At 39.9% G+C, this 21,416-nt stretch overlaps 2 protein-coding genes across 3 annotated transcripts in view; one reads left to right on the top strand and one right to left on the bottom strand.

Annotated features, from left to right (window-relative positions):
• Positions 1-1,423: 1,423 nt before the first annotated feature.
• LOC111586568 (lipoprotein lipase) lies at positions 1,424-8,108 on the top strand. The gene is made up of 10 exons (XM_023296321.3): positions 1,424-1,725; positions 2,481-2,677; positions 2,974-3,153; positions 4,082-4,193; positions 4,306-4,539; positions 5,280-5,522; positions 5,818-5,938; positions 6,238-6,456; positions 7,770-7,871; positions 7,958-8,108. The coding sequence occupies exons 1-10, from the start codon at positions 1,626-1,628 to the stop codon at positions 7,977-7,979; spliced, it is 1,530 nt and encodes a 509-aa protein (XP_023152089.1). The 5' UTR covers positions 1,424-1,625; the 3' UTR covers positions 7,980-8,108.
• A 1,915-nt stretch (positions 8,109-10,023) lies between these two features.
• The window catches only part of si:ch1073-396h14.1 (disintegrin and metalloproteinase domain-containing protein 10), a 59,404-nt gene continuing 48,011 nt past the window's right edge, over positions 10,024-21,416 (bottom strand). For both annotated transcript variants that reach the window (XM_055017646.1, XM_055017641.1), the window contains 6 exons: positions 19,698-19,869; positions 19,443-19,587; positions 18,979-19,162; positions 15,329-15,428; positions 12,661-12,881; positions 10,024-11,589 (listed from right to left, as the gene is read on the bottom strand). In XM_055017646.1, the coding sequence (XP_054873621.1) occupies positions 11,485-11,589; positions 12,661-12,881; positions 15,329-15,428; positions 18,979-19,162; positions 19,443-19,587; positions 19,698-19,869 (927 nt within the window). In that variant the 3' untranslated portion in view covers positions 10,024-11,484. The remainder of the gene's footprint in view (positions 11,590-12,660; positions 12,882-15,328; positions 15,429-18,978; positions 19,163-19,442; positions 19,588-19,697; positions 19,870-21,416) is intronic.

Genomic DNA, 21,416 nt, shown 5'->3' with positions numbered 1-21,416 from the left:
GTCCTTCTGGAGGGTCACAGAGAGTCGAACTTATAGGTGACTCATGTTAGTTTGTCTGCTTCTTCGCACAAACACTCGTGATCTGCGTCCAACCTGCATCACGCAAACTGACTGTAAACACTGACAGAAAAGTGGACCAGAGGTCTCCGAGTTCTACACTGATTACAGCCGAAACAAACGGTTTCAAATCTTCCTCTAACTCACTTTAGTAATACAGTTCATGCTCCGGTCAGACTCTGGAACAGTCTCGCTCCAGACTGACAACTCTTAAGAAACACTCTAATATGTACTCTGCAAAGCAACGTGGTGGAGTTATGTGACAACTGGCATACGTTTGTCTGTTCGTCTGTTATTCCATCTGTGGGCAACATTACTCAGAAACGGACTTAGGGATTTGGATGAAATTTTCAGGGAAGCTCAGAAATGAGACAAGGACCAAGTGGTTAGATTTTGGCAGTTATGCAGCTTATAGTCTGGATCCACACATTTGTTAAAGATTTCTGTATTGTTGTGAGATAGCAGCGTGGCATCACTGTAACCATGACTACAAGTGAACAGTACCTCAGCTGCCTGCTGACCATCACATGATTGTGATCCTACTACAAATCTACCACTGTGAACTTTCGGGACTTTTCTGTGTGAAATTATACAGTTGATTAAATTGTGGAGGTGTTTCTGAGTCCCATCAATTCCGCTACATATTTAAGTCACGCAATCCGTACATAACGTACACATGCATAACACACGCCTGTGCTCAGCACAAGGTCATTTTGCTTGTGGGTACATCTATATTAAATGGACACATTCTGTGGCGCTGTGATTTCTGCGTGAATATTTTTCAAGATTTCAGCCGCTGGAAATGATACATAGCCTGAGCAGCCTTAGTGGAGTACTGGGCTCTCTGAGTGCTTTTCTTGTTTTACTTATGCAACCTCACAGACAGTAATTATTCTTTTCTGCACTGTTGATTTAATCCAAATAAAAACATGTCTTTTGGATTTTTAATGTTCCTATTTCTTGCACTTTTTTCATACTGCACATTGCATCATTTTGCATGCAAAGTGCTCTATAAACAAAGTTGTGTGGTGTGTTTTCTGCAGTGTTTTGCTATTGTTTTCCATACATTTCATCCTAATTTACAAATATGAAATCTGTTCCATGAAACTGATTAATGATGGAGGAAACAAATTTTAAGCACACAAGAGAACAATAAACCAAACCCCAACATGCAGCACTGATTATTTCCTCCTGCTGGTTCCTGGTATGTGGTAGAAACATACATTGAGGAAACGTGAAAACACAGCAAGTCCATTCTGCAGGCTGTAATGAGAGGCTGCCCTGCCAGCCGCTGCTGTTAACTCTGCCCATAAAGCGGTCTAATGATTTACTTTACACATATTTTTCCATTCCCCGCCCGGGGGTCAGCAGCCAATGGCTCGTCAGAAGTTCACAAGTGCTATTTAAGACGCAGCCGGTCCAAGGTGGTTCAGATATCAGCTCAGTGCGCGCAACAGGACGCGCAGGACCGGGACCTGGAGGAGAAAACGCCGCTGCTGCGCTCCGAGGTCGCTTAGAAATAACTGTTGAAGACGTTTTTTCTCTGGAAGGAATAAGCTGTGAGAGACATGGGAGCGTGGAAAGCTGGGTTAGTGTACTTCGTGGTGTTGAATGCAGCTGTGCAGTGTGTGACGTCCTTGGAAGAAGAGCTCGCCGATTCTATTTTTGGTGAGTTTGACTTTTCATCTCACACCAACAGATTCCCGCAGAGTCGCGATGAAAGTTGTGTTGAAATCCGTTGCTTTTGCGTGCTTCTGTGTTTAGTTCGTACTCACTAACGTATAATGACTGTAGATGTTGTGGATCACGTGTCTTTGGTGAACTCAGCTTCCATTCTCCATTCGAGACGAGATGAACACTTTTGTTTGTCACTATGGTAGAACTAACAGAACATTGGAGGCACAGGGTGATAAGAACAATCAGAAAACGGAATAAACTCAACAGAAGCTGCATTTAAAGTTGTAATTCTGTGCTTCCAAGTGTACTACATGTCTTCTAATCAGCTCCAACCTTCTCTTCGTAAATCTCTGAGGGGCTCTATAACCTCTGCAAACAGCACAATCCTTGGTGAGTTGAGTCAGCTGACTGCAGCCCGACCACTGGAACTTGTGCAGTTTATAGTCAGTGAGCTGGAAGGAACAAAGCTGGGAAAAGCCCTCAGGGGTTTCTATGGAGCTCAGTCCTGACCAAGTGAACCCCCTCGACCTCGGAGCGCTCATCTCCTCTAAGGTGGAAGCTCATTTACTGAGGGGGCCCCGAGGGGCTCAGTCAGCTAGTCTGAAACCTCCCAGCAGGAACATCAGACAGGATTTACACATCTGACATAAACACCGGCCAGAAAGACGAGCTTCTACTCTTAAATATTTGTTTGGAAAGAAATGTTCCTCATAAACCAGTGGCTAATCTGTTGATTCTCTCTTCAGGCAACTTTCTCGACCCTCTCAAAGACTTGTTTGACCACAAGGATGATGGAAACGCGACCGTTGCTAAATTCTCCCTCCGCAAACCGTCCCATCCCGATGACGACCTCTGCTACATCACTCCTGGTAAACCCGAGTCACTGGTGGCCTGCACCTTCAACAGCACCTCCAAAACCTTCCTGGTGATCCACGGATGGACGGTGAGCGGAGATTCTTAGGCCTGTTGAGACCTGTCTCTGCTTTTCAAACCCCCTCCAGCTTTGTTCACAAAAAAAATCACCTGTAACTGGTAGAGTTTCACTAAATTCTGGTGCCACCATGTCTTGCCAAACTCACAAAACCAGTTTTGTTGACAAGCAACGACATGTTGGCATCAGTGTGAAAGGATTTGCTGCAGACCTGATCTGGAGGAGGCCTGGATTTCACAATATGGACGTGAGAAGTTCACCAGTGTTGTCACTCTGTAACTGTAGTGTTTCGACTGTCATTTGAACAGCTGAGCGGCATGTTTGAGAGCTGGGTGCCGAAGCTGGTGTCGGCGCTGTATGAGAGGGAGCAGACGGCTAACGTCATCGTGGTGGACTGGCTCAGCTCGGCCCAGAATCACTACATCATCGCGGCTCAGAACACCAAAGCTGTGGGTCAGGAGATCGCTCACTTCATCGACTGGATCGAGGTCAGTGGGATCAAAAGATCACAGGTTTCTTTGCAAATGTTACATCTGTCGCTGTCCTTTCCCACTAGCAGACAGATTTTAGCTGCCTTTCCATTTAAACACAAATTTAACTGAAGTTTCTAGCATCATTATTTGATTTTTGAATGATCTTTCACTGGGACAAATAAATATTTAGTATCAACTTAATTGGATTTATATATATAGAAAACAAAAATAAAGCTCAGTTTTCAAGTGGTTGTTGAGTTCTATTCCATACTATTAGCCAAAACCTTTATTATAACCTGATTTAGTTACCATTTGCCACTTTAGTGATAACTCAAAAAATCAAAGTCACCTATTCTACCACATAATTAACTGAATGGTTGAAAGATAACAAAAATATACTTTGCTGATTTAGATAAACCTCTTCAGTCGCAAACATTATTGTGATGAGTTGGGTTGAAGTAATAATGTTGCTTCCCCCTAATATTGTGCATAATTTAAACTTACATTTCTGCATTAGTTGGCTTAAAATTAATTTCAACTTGCGGTAGCTTAATAAAATTGGCTTTATAACTTAATTTGTTCCTCATTGGCATCATCACATTTCAGATGGTTAAAAGTAGTAATTCAAAATAAACTTTGATTGTAGAAGAAAAGCTAGTTGTTTTCTGTTTGAATATAATTCCATAAAAAGCTGAGTTACCAAAAAAAATTTTGCAAACTGTTGTGTTGATTATTTTAGCCCAGCCCAAACATTATTTTTTACAGTGTACACATCTGGTCTTTGTATAAATTATTGTAGAACAGTGTTGTTCTAATTCAGGCTAAAGTCTACTAACCTAGCAGGTAAACATAGCTTCTCGGTCAATTTCTGAGTTAGTTTATCTGTCAAAGAGAACGTTTGCTTAAGTGTTTCCCTGAATCATATTTCATTTGCATTCTAAAGGAAACTACCAACATGCCTCTTGAGAACATCCACCTGATTGGCTACAGCCTCGGGGCTCATGTGGCGGGATTCGCTGGCAGCCACGCGACCAATAAAGTTGGAAGAATCACTGGTAAATGTTACATTTTATTCTGTACATCTTAAAGATTTTTGCAAAGTAATAGACTATGATCTGGTAAATCCACTGTTAACACTTTGTCGATGCTCCTTTTGTCTTTGTGAAGGTCTCGATCCGGCCGGTCCTGACTTTGAGGGCGAACACGCTCACAGACGTCTCTCCCCGGACGACGCTCACTTCGTGGACGTCCTTCACACCTTCACTCGAGGATCTCTGGGCCTCAGCATCGGCATCCAGCAGCCCGTCGGCCACGTGGACATTTACCCCAACGGAGGCAGCTTCCAGCCGGGCTGCAACCTCAGGGGGGCTCTGGAGAAGATCGCCAACTTTGGAATATTTGGTAAAAATAACCGTCAAGACTTCAAGTGTCACCTTGGACGTGGTTATACTGTATTTGCTGAATGCAACAGGACTTACAATCTTCCTAATTGTGTTGTGGAATTTCTCACTCTGATAATGATGAACAATTTGTTGTTTGAATTAAGTACCAAGGACCTCTTAAATCATAATTCTAGGATAGAATAGAATAGCCTATATTGTCATTGTATACAAAAAATATGCACAACAAAATTGGTGGGAGCATAAAAAATACAAATATAAAATAGGCATTACATTGTTTTTTTTTAAAGTAATAAATATAGAGAACATTCCTTAACGGTGTCTAGACTACATTAAGACAGCTTGAAAAAAAGTCATATTTTAACATTTTTTAAACAGGCTGACACCATGTTGACATAGTAATTAATTCTTAATCATTTCTGGTATTTAAAGCTCACAGTGCAGTCACTAAATCAGACGATTACACAACATTATTTTTGTTACAAACAGGTTGCAATGTCCTTTTTTTAATTTGTCCCGGTCCAGCAGCTTTAATAACTCTGTAGTTACTCTGCTGCTACTGTCAGCTGCACAATGACCTCATTCACACCAGGCGTGGTCGGATATATTATCAGATTATAAGCTGACAGGTGACGTTAATCTAGCAGCAGCGTGCTCAGTCAAGGACGGATATATTTACATTTTATTTCTGTGTCCTCCAAGCTGCATGTGTTTAGTTTTCCGTCCCTCTTTCCTCCTCAGCCATCACCGATGCAGTGAAGTGTGAACACGAGCGCTCCATCCACCTGTTCATCGACTCCCTGCTGAACGAACGAGAGGCGGCGAAGGCCTACAGATGCGGCAGCAACGACATGTTCGACCGCGGCATGTGCCTGAGCTGCCGCAAGAGTCGCTGCAACATGGTGGGCTACGACATCAGCAAGGTCCGCAAGCCGCGCAACGTCCAGATGTACACCAAGACCCGAGCCTCCATGCCCTTCAGAGGTGACTTTATCAGCAGCGTTGATGAAACCGTTATTTTCTTGGCTAATAATATTGCAAAAACAAGGTCCAAGGATTAATCCTCAAAAACTTCTCGTATAAAATGTCTGCAGAAGAGATTAAGAAGACTTTGAGTTCAGTAACGTTACAGATCTGTTTGTTCTGCATGGAAAAGTCTGATCATGTGAAGCTTATTTTTGCTAAACCCTGTAAATCTAAATGGGAACATTTCATTATACTGACCTACATGCACATTTTAAGCTTCATAACTCATGCATGTTGTTGCTCTGTCTTCCAGTTTACCACTATCAGCTGAAGATCCATTTCTCCAGTAAAGTGAACATTTCAGAGATGGAGCCTTCGCTTACCGTCTCACTGTTCGGAACCAAAGACGAGGCTGAAAACCTGGAGCTTAAGCTGTGAGTGAGCAGTTTATAATACTTCATAACAGAAAATTACAGCACCGTGACTTGCATCTTGCACATTATACGAACTGTTGTGTAACAGTCACACAGCGGTTTAAGAAAACAGCGGGAGACACAAACCATAAACAGGAATAAAACCACTCACACATAGCAGAGTTGGCTCTTTCAAGCGTGCGGTTACGTCGCTCTTATATCATGTTTTATGATGCATATTTTACAAGCTGTGGTTTAGTAAAACAATCTCACATGCTATGTGCAGACCATTAACATTTCTCCATATTTGTGTCTGGCAGAAAGGAGAAGATTGTGACAAATAAGACCCATTCATTCCTTTTGGTGACGGAAAAAGACATCGGTGACCTGCTGATGCTGAAGTTTAAATGGGAGGCAACAAACGGCTGGTCTGCCTCCAACATGTTGAAGATGGTTTCCTCTTGGTGGTCCGGAGACTCGGACGGAACCAATATGGAGGTCCACAAAATCCGCATCAGAGCAGGCGAAACGCAAAAAAAGTAAGTTGAACAGTGAAAATAAATACAGAAAAGTACGTAGGCCAGTTAAAACGCACATCATTTGTAGTTGTATGAATGAAAATGTTTAGTTAAACTTGTAAAAAATGCTCTGGATGTGTCAGTGTTTTGACCAAGTGGCAGAACGTCTTTGCAGTAAAGGAGTAGGCATTTTCAGGACACAGTTGTAGGGCTACTGTTTTTTGTGCCACCTGCTAAATTGTGTAACTACAGTAGTAGCATTTAAAGAAGCAACAACTGCATTTCTGCCCCAAATGGACGACATTAAAACCAGTTCTGATGTCTTTAGTTGAAGAGCAGTCATCATTTGTTGGCCAGCATGTGAGTAACATACAGTGAAATAAATCTTTATAACCGTAACTCAATCGATGAAAAGTACTATTTAAATTGGATAAAAATTTTATACCCTAACTTGTTAGAAAGTACTATTTCCGTGGAACAAACCTCTAAACCTATAGGTAGAATTTGGGGTGGAATAAACCTTCAAAACCATTGGTTGTACACTCTAGCAACTATCCAGTCTGATAGGTGGCGCCGCTGCAAAAAGCAAGCGTTATACAAGTTCATTCCTTCAACTTCAGTCCTGAAAATGCAGTCTTGTCTGTTGCAGACACATAATTTTGATCTCTGGGCCTGAAAACTGCAGCCAGCACTGAAGTGCAGTCCCTCCAATGGCCACTTGAGGCTGCCTCCAGAAGCGAGTCAATCCTCATAGACCCCTGTGTTAAAATGTTCAACTTTACAGCAGAAATAAACATGCTTAAAGCCTGGTACGAAAGCAGTTTTGGTCTCTATAGGTAGTTTATTGGTTTGTGACAACTATACAATGAGTGACTTTTTATATAACTCTCTGATTTAAATTGTATAAAGGCTCAAACTATTAGCTCCAACTACACTCCACCTCTATGCACATCACTGCATATCCTGGAAGGTTTACCCATATTTATATACAGTCAGTGGTCCAGACTGAACTATCCAGCAACTACTGACTGGGTTCCACTTAGAATTTATTGTCCCCAGAGGATGCATCCTAATGATTCGATTTTCCTCAAAATGCTGTGTAATTTGGTCCAGATATTCACATGTCCCATCAAAATCAGTTGTGGTCAAAAACTTTATGCAAATGAGAAACAGGCAACATTACCAGAATGCATTAGACATCCAGAGCCTGTGAAGGGGGAGCGTTAGAGTGACGGATCCTATGGACACCTACCATTAGCATCCTTAGAGTCCTGTAGACTCTCATTGTGTTTAACCTGCATCCTTCTCACCAGTTTTCTGAATTGCTCCTGCAGGATGGTTTTCTGCGTAAAAGACCCTGATGCTCAGAACTTAACACAAGAGGTCACATTCGTTAAATGTAAGGACGCGTGGAGGACAAACTCAAAACAAAAAAGGTGAGCTGGTCTGTTTTGTCTGCCACCCTGTTGGCATCACATCGCTGTTAAAGCTGATGAATAACATAAACTTGTATTTGCTGTAGAATCTCTCTGGACAGCCACTGACGTTGAAGACTCTGTTGGAGGCCCTTTAGTCCATTTCAGCACTTATCAGATAATTTATACACATTTTATACTCCTGTAAATTACTCTAATATACAAAACCTTTGCCAACTTGTATATATATATATATATATATATATATATATATATATATATATATATATATATATATATATATATATATATATATATATATATGTTATTTAAAGCGATATGTATGTGAATAGTGTATCATATTTTGTAAAAAAAAAGCTGTTTTTATGACACATAACTAAGTAAATGGCGTCATCTTCAGTGCACCTTTTAATGTCACTCAGAGTCTGACGGCCTGATGATTGGTACTGATGTCCTATTGTGTAAAATACCACTGTGAAAGGTCATGTCATGTAGAAGGCTACGTCTGGAAATGAGGAGTTAAATGTGATTTTCTTTAGGTGTTTTAGGCAGTAGGGTGCAGTTTATTCACCTTTTTTAACCGAGCATTCACCACTGAGGCTCTCTGTGGGTCCTGCATCAGTGTGCCTTACTGTAAACGGTCGCCAGAAGTAAGCTGTTGCAACTTTTTCTGGCTGTTTTTCACCTCCAGTGTGTTATTTTATGAATTTTGTGGCTTTTACTGGAGGCTTTTTACTGCTACGTCTCTGTAACACGTTACTTTAAAACTGTCACCTCACAGAAGTGTCAGACGTGTTAATGTGGCTGTTGTTTGTGAGTATGTGATGCTCAGTGTGAAAGCACAGCTAATATCACTGTTGAGCTCCTTGTAAATGCAATTACACCTGTGCATAAGACTTCTAAATCCTTTTTTTAAAACTTGTGCTCATTTAATCATAATTACATTTCCAGTTCTGTGAGCAACCTTTAAACCTCAGCTCTTTGGAGATCGGTACTGTAATCATTGTGACTTCATTTCTACCTACTTTTTTTAAAAAGTGGAAATGTTTTATTTTTGCACTGAAAATGGGAAGCGACTTGTAAATTTTTTTGTAAATGCCATAATACAGATGATAGAATTTGTAGTGTGAAGCACTGTTAGTCCTGTATTTTTGCCTCTGGATGAATTTGATCTAAAAAAATGTGCATTTCTGTAATCTTTTGTACATATTTGTGCATATGTTCCTGTAAAGTGTAAATTCTTTAATAAACCAAACCTGCTGTCTGAGAGGTCATTTTGAACCCGACGTTTCTTTTATTGACAGTGAAAATACTAAATATTTTATCCTCACCTCACACAGTAATGAAAACGTTCAGCATTATCCCAGTTTACCACCTCAAGGCTCCATTTTTGGTTTATTTTCAAAGCAAAACGTGTGTTTGATCTAAACAGTTTTAAGAATTTGAAATCCTCTGCAACTGTTTTTGATAAAAAAGTGCAAAGAATGGGTGAATTATGCAAAATAAGCTGCGATATTTCATTGTGTCCTTGCAGCTGTGATGCCAGTGCATTTAGCTGATCGTGTCAGGCTGACCTGAGAGACGAATAAAATCAGGATACTAGTGTAAACTGTGCAAATATCTTAAGATTCACCACATTTTCTATTTATTAGAGGTTGTAAAAGGCTGGAAACCTTCACAGTGCTTTGTATTTTAAATTTATACTAAGTCTTGAAGCGAATCCTGATCTGTAAAAGGGCTTGTAACTTGCAAAATGTAAAAAAATAATAGAATTCCCTCTAGTTCGCAGTGAAACAGATGTAAAATGCAGTATAAAGTGGAACTACTCAAAGAAAGTGTCTCCAAATTGTATTTCCATTCAGTGTCTGTAGCTAAACAGTTATTTTTTGACATTCCGAATATATTTAATGCCAAATTACTGACCTTTCCCAGCTTAAGATTCGCCACATTTTGTATTTATAAAAGGTCATAACCCCAAAAAGTTGGAAACCTTCATCGTGCATTACCTTTTATACGTTTATAATGTGGTTTGGAGCTAAACCTGATCTATAAAGTGGCTTGTTAGTTGCAAAATGCTGTAAAAAGTACAATAAATCCCTCTGCTTTGTAGTAAAGCACATGCAGAACACAAAATAAAATGAAACTACTCAAAGAAAGTGTCTCCAAATTGTATTTACATTCAGTACCCGTAACTAAACAGGTATTTTTTTGAGATTGCAAACATGTCTAATGCCACATTACTAACTTTTCCCAACTTAAGACTCATCACATTTTGTATTTAGAAAAGGTCAAAACTCCCAAAAAGTTGGAAATCTTTACAGTGCATTGCATTTAGTACGTATGGTGTGCTTTTATACTAACCTTGATCTTTAAGGTGGCTCATAAGTTGTAAAATATGGTAAGATGTACAATATTTCACTCTGGTTTGTAGTAAAATAAATGCAAAATACAGAATAAAATGAAACTACTCAAAGAAAGTGCCTCCAAATTGTGTTTACATTCAGTACCCGTAGCCTAAACAGTTATTTACTTGGATTACAAACACGCTAAATGCCATATTATTAACTTCTCCCTTTGTAAACATCAAATGACAGGCCTGTCTGCAAAGGTCATGTCCAGCTGATCCCTAATTTGAACTCGTCTCACTGAGATGGAAAGCTGCTTGGTCATCAAAAGGCTGAAATTAGCGCTCACTTCATTGCAGTGTTTGCAGGCAGTGGAGGTCTTAAATTGTTGTAGGAGTCCAGCTTCACTCGGACGACGGGTCTGACTGACCACAGTTGGCAGCAGCAGCATTTTCCACAACACATACATCACAGGAGCCCTCGCTGCTCGATGAAGCGAAGCCAGCAAACAGGGAAAAGTAATGATGCACAATGACGAACGGCAGTGTCAGCCGGCAAAACATCGTGACAATCTCTAGGCAGGTGCTCAGTGTCTTTTAAGGTCACCTGCCGGATCACGAACTGTTTGACATGTGGAACAAAGTTGGAAATATCTCCTCCATGTGGCCTTGACACTTTTAACACTCGTGTCGTCCTGCAGGTCAAAGTTGACCCGTTTTAAAGCTTGAAAATGTGGAAGAAAAAAAATTTCACAGTGAAACTTCTGATGTCCACATTTTCAACATTTTGGGGAAATCATTGAACATTTTTTGGTGGAAAAAAAAGAAATGTTAACAATGTTTCTTTAAGAACATTGACAAAAAAAATCAACCAAAATCCAGCGAATTTCACTGGATTTTGGTTGATTTTTTGTGAATGTTCTTAAGAAAATATTAGAAGTTTTACTGATATATATGGAATCACTTTAGATATTTTTAGGATTTTTTTGGAAGATTTTTACAAATTTTTTGAAAATGTTTACAAGAATTTTCTTGCCAAATTTGTGTGTGTGTTTTTTTTTAAATAAAACTTTTAAGGGAAACTTTTAAGGAATTATTGGAATTTTCTTCCTGAAGGTTTTGCAATTTTTTTTGCTGAATTTTTGGATTTATTTCAGACAAGGAAACAATATTTTTTGGTTCCCGTAAATGAGGACAACAGGAGGGTTAAAACATCCCACATAAGAAGAATTTGTGTGTCATTGTGATGGATTCTCGGAGGTTGAAAGGTCACTCCAGGTCACGCGTGTCCAGAGTTCGACCGCAGAGGCAAACGGTGCAACCCATCACTCCGGAAAATGTCAGGATGGCCAGCAGGATCGCCCACCAATGAGCCTGCAGAGAATAAACGACAAATATGTTGATTAATTGTTGTGAAAAAAGTCTCTTATGTGAGTTTCTTGTGTTTTGGTGATTTGAAGAAACATTTTGCATTGTACTACAACCCCAGCACAGTGAAAGTGCTTAAATCATGATTTTTCAGACACACACACACGCACGGACACGCACACACACACACACACACACACACACACACACACACACACACACACACACACACACACGCACGCACACGCACGCACGCACGCCTACACACATGCACACACACACACATGCACACACACACACACACGCACACACACACGCACACACACACACACGCACGGACACGCACACACACACACACACACACATGCACGCATGCACGTGCGCACACACACGCACGCCTACACACATGCACACACACACATGCACGCACGCGCGCACACACACGCACGCACACACACGCACGCACGCACACACATGCACGCACGCACACACACAATCACATTTCACCATGCTGTATAAAATGTTGTGTTCATATCAGACTGGATCCTTTTCTGGGAGGCTGTTCCAACCAGAACAGGTCCTTGTACAAGATTCTTTGGAGACACTGATATTTAGAAAATAAACAGCTTAATTAGAGAGAAGTAGTTTGTCTTCTATCTCAAAAAACGAACACGCTCAACATACATACTTCAGTACAGTCTGCATAGAAAAGAAAGACTGGACCAGAGCAGATCTGAATATATTCTAACATCTGGCCAGATACAACAAATAGATGCTCTAAATGCACAACAACCCTTATTGTGGTCGTACTGTGGATCCACAGACCGACACAAACCAGGGTCAAGTTGCTTTTCTCATCTGTTAACCATCTTTTTGGCCCAAACTTGGGGAGCATCAGCTTTTAAAGTCTTCCCACAGCTGCTTGTGATCTGGCAAACCAGCATAAACCAAGTGTAGGATAAATAAATTATTGGAAGAGCGGCTTGATTTTAGCAGTTCACTCATGTTAGTCCTCTCCATGGTTGTATTTATGCTTTTATCTGAAGTGTGTGTTAACAGACTAGTAAAGGAAACCACCTTCATCCACTCTGCCACGTCGTCGAAGTCGGCCAAGTTGAGGAAGGAGTTCTTCAGTCTGGCGATGGGTCCGTCTGCATCCAGGATTCGACACACGTGGAATTTATCGCAGTATCCACGGTTACCGTAGCACGGAGCTCCGCCCACCAGAGGCAACGCTTTCCTTGTGAAGTGACGAGACAGAACGGAGGACGTGGTGCTGGCACACGTCTCAGGCTTATCTTCAAAAGATACGCAAAAAGAAAATCTAAGTAAGTTACAGAAATATCTATGCAAACTGATTCTACAGGGTTTCTACAGTATAAAGTCAAATTCTTGAGTGGAAAGCCCTTTTATATAAGCCACAACATCACAACCATCTGCTGAATATTGAGTAGATCTACTGAAACAGCTTCAACCAGTTCCTCCAGGAATTTGTGATGTTGCGATCGCACGAATTCAACCAATCTCCACGAATTCTGTGCGACCTTGCAGTTTTGTCCAATCACCACAACTTTTCAACAATTTTGGCCCGCCTCCCGTCAGTTCCACCAATCATAGCAGTCTAAACATAATGCACGTACATAACTGAATTCACTTCCTTGTTTTTGGTTTGAAGATGCAGACATGTCCCACTATAATGTCTCTCATTTACCTACAAAAATTACTGCTGAAGACTGTGCAAAACAATTAATTCCCTGATGTTCTTCACCAAAGCGGAAGTAAACTGTTTTACCCACGTGCAATATTATGGTGGAATACAAAAAAAATAAATAAAAAATCATCAACTGATAAACACTTCTGTATCACGAAACATATCAGGAGAACGGCTGAAACTAGCAGACCACAGACCAGACAGATCACCGTGATGGAAACTGTTGCATCCAGATCTGTTGGAGCTCTGAAAGAATGAAGGTAAATTACATTAATTATTCCACCAAGGAACATGGTGGAGTTATGTGACGATCGGCGTATGTGAATCATTCCTCTGTCAGCAACATCACTCAAAAACGGACTAAAGGATTTGGGTGAAATTTTCAGGGAAGGTCAGAAATGATACAAGGACCAAGTGATTAGATTTTGGCAGTGATGTGGCTTAAAGTCTGGATCCATGGATTTGTTAAGTATTTCCCATTGAGATAGCGGCACGGCGTCTGATAACAGCACGGTAACCATGGCAACAAGTGACCGCTACCTCAGTGGCCTGCTGACGATCACATCATTGCGATCCTACTACAAATTCACCGCTATAGACGTATCGGAAATGATACAAGGAACAACTGATTAAATTGTGGGAGTGTTTCTGAGTCCCATCAATTCCCGCCGCCCGCTACATATTTAGGTCACGTGATTCGGTATGTATATACATGCATAACACACACCTGTGCTCAGGTAATGAACAGTCTTGGTGGAGTACTGCTGTCTCTGGGTGCTTTTCTTGTTAATTGATGTGACAAGCCGTGAGCGTGTGTGTGTGAACACGTGTGTGTGCCAGGATGTGAAATTAACTTTTTAAGATATGTCCAAAAGTGATTCATTCAATAGTAAATTATCATTTAGTGCCTTAAATCTACTAACCACTTCATGTTCAACAGTATCTGTCTGCTGCTAATTTCCACTATAGTAGGCCAGTTTTTGTGTAAATGGGTTGGAGCGTTAAAGAATTAGTTTCAGAATAAATATAATCAATTACCATGTTGAAACATGTTCTAAAAGCTGAAAAAAGTGCAACTTTTTAGCAATTGTCACTGTCTCCCGCAATTACATCGCAACAAATAGGTTTAAAACATTGCAACTTGCATCGCAATTTTTTAGCTGCCGCGAATTCAGGCATTTTCGGCCGCAACAATCTGGAAAACTGCCCTGAAGTCCTGGGGGGGCTGTTTAACCCATTGATGCCTCTACACTACAGACCTTTAAAGCTTTCCTGCAGTTTCAGGCACCAAAACATTAGCAGCTAACCCGTTAAGTCCTGAAAGATTAAAGGTAGAGCTTCCATTTCTTGTTTTTTTCCAGCACATCCTACAGAGACTTAATCAGATTGAAATCTGTGGAGTTTGGAGATCAAGTCAACATCTTGAACTCTTCGTCATGTACTTAAGACCATTCCTGAACAATGGTTGCAGGGAGGAAGGGAGCATTATCATGCTGCAAGAGATACTGTTGCTATCAACATCCACATAAATGCAAGACTGAGGTTTCCAAGCAGAATATTGCTCATAACATTAAGTTCAAGGTTCAGGAGAGCTGCAGGAGACCTGTTGTTTTAGAGATGCTCTGACCCAATAAACTAGCCATCACATTTTGGTCTTTGTCAGATTCTCTCAGATTCTTACACGTGTCCATTTTTCCTGTTTTCAACATCTCAACTTGCTGCCTAATCTGCAACAAACTAATCAGTGCTCTTCACTCCACCTGTCAGTGGTTTTAATGTTGTTGCTGATCAGTATGTATATAGAATAATAATGCTGGGCTGTCCCTGATGAAACTCTGAAGCCACTATATAGAATCTGTGCCATGTCACATCGTCTTCAGCACTGACCAAAACACCCAGCACTGAATGTAAATCCTGTTTGTTGAAAACAAGGCCCATGAGATTGTCTAATGGGAAAACATGGATATAGACCTCAGTACAAATTGACTGTAAACACATTCCTCGGTAGTGGAGGACATGTGGAGCTGTGGTTACCAGGCTGCTGGCAGCACATGTGGCATTTCTCCTTCAGAGATTCTCCTGGACAGTCGCACTGCTGCAGGTGATGCTTCAGACACACCGACTCAGAGCAGACCTGCAAATAAGAAGAGGGCTTTATCAGGAATGAAGAAGAAATGGATGAGACTGGGGGAAAAGAAAGAAGCGCAAAAATAAATGAGGAACTGATCAAGAGCAATAAACCTTCTATATGAAAAACAGCATCACTTAGCTGATACTTTAGCGTCAGCGGGATTTGTTGGTAGATGGTACTTTTGGCTGGAGTTTCTGCATGTCATGCCAAATAAGATAAGATCATCCTTTATTAATTCCACAGCAGGGAAATTTGCAGTGTTACTTCTGCAAAGGGAATAGTGCAAAAGTGCAGAAAACATGGGTAGAAAAATAAAAAGTACTGTTCTTATTGCACAAATTCCTCTGAATGTGTAAAATAATTATATTGCACAGGATTATTCTATATGTAGATAAACATTAAATCTCTCTTGAGTTGAAAATACTGATTTTAACCCCTTGACACCCGAATTTATTAATAATTAAATAAAAAACATTTTTTGTGTGTTTTTGCTTTCCAGCTGATGCTAAAATAAGTGGAGATTTTTAAATTATCTATTACACATAGCACAGATATATAATAATAATAACAGATATATAATAATTAGGTCCCACTCCAACCAGTCCTACGAGAAACCAGTGCTTGCAAAAGGTTCCGAGGCATGTATTGAATATGCACAAACCGGCATTGGGGGAATGGATACGCTGTCTTGGCTGCAGTCTGAATGAAAGTGGTATGATGCAAAGTCGCGACAATGGGCGTGAAGGGGTTAAAAATACTGATATTAAACAGATTCTATTGATTGAAATCTCCTAAATATTCATAATACAATGACAATCAACTGGTACTAATGTAATCCTGCTGAAATCATAACCAATAAACTGTTTTAATTTATTTAGAACATCACCAGTTCTTAATAATAGTGAAAACCGCAAATTGTTTGGCCTGTTCCATCAGAAATCAATAAACTGGATGTGTTCACAGTATCATACAGATATTAATGTTTTATGGTGTACATTGCATGTGTTTTTCCCTTATTTTTCTTAATATTATTCTCCTTTACTTGACACCTGCATAAAGAGAAAGGAAATCTCTGTGTTGTGGTTAAAATGTTTGACAAATTGTAGAATTTCTTCTCATTTCCTGAGACTTTTTGTGAATTTGGACCGTGCAATCTTTAGCTTACTGTGTATGTACTCTGCACCGCACGTTTCCTTTTTATGTGTTTCAAAGGCTGAAATAAATTTCAAGTTTGACATGTTTTGAGGAACTGAACCTGTTTATTTGCATAGAGGAGTCCATTTCCTGTTTTTGGTTCATTGGATTCAGTGAAGGAAACTGTGAGCGAGTCAGTTGAAAGATTTTGTTTAATTTATTTTTAAACTACATCCAAAACTCCACTTTTATTTTTGGACATCTTTTCTCAGATTTACCCCTGAAAGCTTTATCCAGTTGTTATATTTTATGTTTCTAGATGAGGTCATCAGAGGTCACCACAGTTAGCACATCTGGAGGGGAACATATCCAGAATGTATGATGGAACAGCATGCACAGATGGAGTGAATTTCCCTGCTCTCCTGCTCAGAGGACAGTGTAATATCAGCCTTTAACGTTGCAGGACAGTGGTATAAATTCATGCTAGAGGACACAAAAAGAATCACTTGACACTGCACATTATTTCAGATTTGAGATCATTTTGAAACAGCTGAATTTATTATTCTAAATATGCATACAACAGGGTGTTTGTTTCCCAGCCAGCATTACTTCTGGAGGTATGTTGCTCTATTGCACCACCCTGACACACCCTGGAGTACACATGCATGTTGTTGTTTTGGATTACTTTCGGTATTTTTTCTACTTATCGACTGTTAACTGTATTTTTATTACTTCCTGTGCAGTATGAAGATCTACCAGCAGATTCTTGAAGCTTGCCTGTTGCCCTCAGAATCAACAGTTTGCCACTGACACTGATAATACATTATTACTACATGATAATATTATTTTTGATTGAGTTTTGTCACAACCATAATTTGACTTTGAAGAAACATAAATATAGTAATATGAAATTCTGTTTCAAGACTTTGTTGATTGATCTTCATATTGTCCTAAAACGAATGGAAAGTACAGCAAAGTTTCCAAAGTGGTTAGTTGAGACATAAATTAATTTTGTTAATGTTTGTGCTAACACAAGTTAATCAGGCTCATATGATTGCTAGTATCAAAGGTTTAAAGGTCCCATGTAATGAAAAATCCTTTTTAATTGTGTTTTGTGGTTGTTATAAACTTGGAGGTGTAAAATAAACAGCTGTTAAGATATGAAAATGTTTACATCTACCATCTAGAGCTGCTTCTGCTAACTCTAAAATGGCTGAGCCTCAAGCAAAGCTCACCAAATGTTCTACTGTTGGCTGCAAGAGTGAACACAAGAGTCCTCATGCACTCTCAGCATATGAAGAACTGAAGACTCAGTGAATTAATACATTATCAATATTATCTATCTATCTGTCTGTCTGTCTGTCTGTCTGTCTGTCTATCTATCTATCTATCTATCTATCTATAGTCTATCTATCTATCTATCTATCTATCTATCTATCTATCTATCTATCTATAGTCTATCTATCTATCTATCTATCTATCTATCTATCTATCTATCTATCTATCTATCTATCTATCTATAGTCTATCTATCTGTCTGTCTGTCTGTCTGTCTGTCTGTCTGTCTGTCTGTCTGTCTGTCTATCTATCTATCTATCTATAGTCTATCTATCTATCTATCTATCTATCTATCTATCTATCTATTTATCTATAGTCTATCTATCTATCTATCTATCTATCTATCTATCTATCTATCTATCTATCTATCTATCTATCTATCTATAGTCTATCTATCTATCTATCTATCTATCTATCTATAGTCTGTCTATCTATCTATCTATCTATCTATCTATCTATCTATCTATCTATCTATCTATCTAGCTATCTATCTATCTATCTATCTATCTGTCTGTCTGTCTGTCTGTCTGTCTGTCTGTCTGTCTGTCTGTCTCTCTGTCTGTCTGTCTGTCTGTCTGTCTGTCTGACTGACATAACTAAGGTTACCATTAGCTTTGCTGCAACCCAAACACAGCTGCTGTCTACAGCTGTTTGCTTCTCTCCTACTCACTGTGCTCATAAAGGCTGTTTTAAGACAGCTGAATGAATTTACTGAAAAGGGGCACAGTATGGGACTCCAACTTTTCCCATATTGTGACAACTTGCTCCAACTTGTTGAATTCATTTGAATGATTATTTAAACTCATTGTGAATAAAGTATCCTTTTAGTGATCAAGAACATGGATATCTGAAAACCAATAGCTTGTTGACAACTATGAAAAGGTATTCTGCACACAAAGACTCTTTAATATGATTGAAATATCCATAAGAGCTACTATATGAGCCACATGCGGAGAATGTCGAGGTTTTTTTTTTAGATCTGCTTTGCAACATTGGTACACATTCATAACCGTTGCCTTGCTGGGTAACGTAGCTGAAGCATGTTGAGTCACTCTGCGGTGTGTTGGATGTGTCGGCCTCACCCCGTTCAGGCAGACTCGCGTGCCCTGACTGCAGACGGTGAGGTTTTCTTTGGCATTTGGCTCGGGGCAAAACGAGGAGAGGCCTGAACACACACTTTTTTTCTGACAGTCCGTCTCCTCATCGCACATCTGACCGGCTGGCTTAAACTCACAGTCCTGACCACAACACAGTCCCTGACTTGGACTGAAGGATGGACAAGTGGAAAGACAACAGATACACATGAAAACTGAACACAAACAACAAACAACAACACCTAGAAGATGAAATGTAAACAAAATAGTTTAGATGAAAGGTTGATAACAATGTGGTGAACTCTTGAAATTAAAAATGATTAAAGATAGAAAGAGCTTCCAACCCCAAACCCCAAAACAACACCATGGCAAGTCTGAATTCAGATGCACTGAACAACAATGTCACTTTTATATATTCTATGTGCACTTTGATGGGATGTTTATGTTTGTACCTGCAGACTTTTCCAGGCTTCAGGTGACACTGGACTCCTACAGGCTCTTTAGCGCTGTAGCAGCAGGCGTCTTTGTCGTTGTGACCGATGTCGCACTCCTCACCGTCCTCCACAATCTGGTTTCCACAGATGGGCTGATCGCTGACTGACCAAAACACACAAACATGCAGATCATTTACAGTGACTAATGCACAGTGTAAACTTTGGCCCAAGCTATGCAGACGGCCCCCAGGTGGACGGCGTCTACTTCCTCACCCACGAAACAGTCGTCTTTCTTCAGCTTCAGGATCTCGCTGATGTGTTTGATGCTGCACGGGGAGAATTTATCATTGTTTTCTCGCACCTCGTCCGTGGCGTGAGGAAACATCAGGTACCTTCCTTTGCCGCCAGAGGAGCCCAGGTTCCCACAGTTGGAGCCTTCATCGTGCTAAAACACAGAGAAAAATCACAGGAATTTTCTTGTCATGTATCTTCAGTGATCTGCAGACAGAAACAGCAGGAAGAAACAAATGATCCGACCAAAGCTGAAACCATTTGTTTCCATCTTGATCACATGTGGGGGAATTAACTCCCTTTATTGCTGATCCCAGCAGCTTGTTTTATGTCACCAGAGACTGACCTGATCTGAACAGAAAAAGCCCCAGTTTTACTCTGAGTTTAAAGTTATCTTTGTTATACTTTCAAATATATCTTTGAAGCAGTCAAAAGATTCCACCAACGTCCCTGAAGCAGCCGAGGAATGCTGCGTTCCACATGTGGGACACCAAGGACAGAAAAGAGAACTCCCATTGTTTGTATAACTTTTTCTGTAATTCATCTTCACAGGATGTCAAACGCTCGGATGAGTTAAGAGACCCATGCAGAGACTTGAAAATCAACATGGGCTCACACAGAGGGAGCAAGCCTTGATGTGGATTTCTGCATCTGCTCCTGATTAGTTTTAATGGATATAATGAGTGACAATTTTATAGGCTTCACTGTAACTGTCCGAATCTGCAGCTCTGGGTTTGGTGGCGGCGCTGTGACACATCATTTTAAAAAAGTACATTTATTTTTATTTCTGTTGTGATTTCTTGGTATCGTGTCATCATTTGGAATCACAATGAGATGTTGATATTCTAAAGCCAGCTTGGATTATGTTTCTATTACAATTCCTATTCTCTTACCTCAACTATTTTGTGGGCTGCACCTCAAAGAGCTGCAACAAGTTTATCTTTATCACTGTCAAAAGTATAAATAGTAGTAAGGAAAACAAAGCTATCTGTGTTGAAAACAGCACTTCTCCAGAAATGCATGTGAATATCAGCAATGCTCTTTCTAAACTGTACATTTTCCTGCACTTGCTGTTTACTTTCAGAACACCTGTAGTGGTTTTACTGATGCTGTAACCACAGACATAAGCTTGATGCAGTTCCAAGATAAACAACACATGAAAAAAATGCTTTTCTACCTCAGGGACAAATTTAAGTGTGTCAAATTTTATTGCACTCTGACTTGTGCTTGCCTTCTCGTTGCTCATGTAAACTCATGTTTATATGTGCAAGAAAGTAGTGAGTTGTAGCACAACAAAATTTTGAGAAAATGCAGTAGTGGAAAACAGTGTTCGGACACCCCACGCATTTGTGCAATATTGCATTAAGAATCACTCTTAGGACAAGGTTCAACGTCTGAGTCACAACTTCATGACAAATGTGTGAAAAAATTATTTCATAATGAAAAAATGGTATTTCTTGATGTTTTGGGTTGTATTCAGGGGTAAAACTACCTGCTCTTTCAGATTTTAGGACTAAAAAGTGGCTAAGTATAGAGCAAGTGGTTGTTTTTTTTGTGTTAAACACTAAAAATACCCCTAAAATAGGTGTTTTTCGGTGACATTTTTTTTTTCAGTGTGTGATTTCTTGAAGCAATGAATAGGTGAATACATGTTCTGGAATATAAACTAAGCTTTTTTCCCAATTTATATGTTGTATTCTT

This window comes from Amphiprion ocellaris, chromosome 2, assembly GCF_022539595.1.
Source record: "Amphiprion ocellaris isolate individual 3 ecotype Okinawa chromosome 2, ASM2253959v1, whole genome shotgun sequence".
Lineage (NCBI taxonomy): Eukaryota > Metazoa > Chordata > Actinopteri > Pomacentridae > Amphiprion > Amphiprion ocellaris.
Note: the sequence above shows the minus strand (reverse complement) of the source record. Positions and strands in the feature narration are given on the sequence as shown.

What these genes read in the sequence shown, in the direction of transcription:
- LOC111586568 (XM_023296321.3), top strand. Translation starts at nt 1,626, where the DNA reads ATGGGAGCGTGGAAAGCTGGGTTAGTGTACTTCGTGGTGTTGAATGCA. An exon ending in ACTTCATCGACTGGATCGAG is followed by an intron (nt 3,154 to 4,081) that starts GTCAGTGGGATC and finishes TGCATTCTAAAG; the next exon opens with GAAACTACCAACATGCCTCT. An exon ending in TAAAGTTGGAAGAATCACTG is followed by an intron (nt 4,194 to 4,305) that starts GTAAATGTTACA and finishes GTCTTTGTGAAG; the next exon opens with GTCTCGATCCGGCCGGTCCT.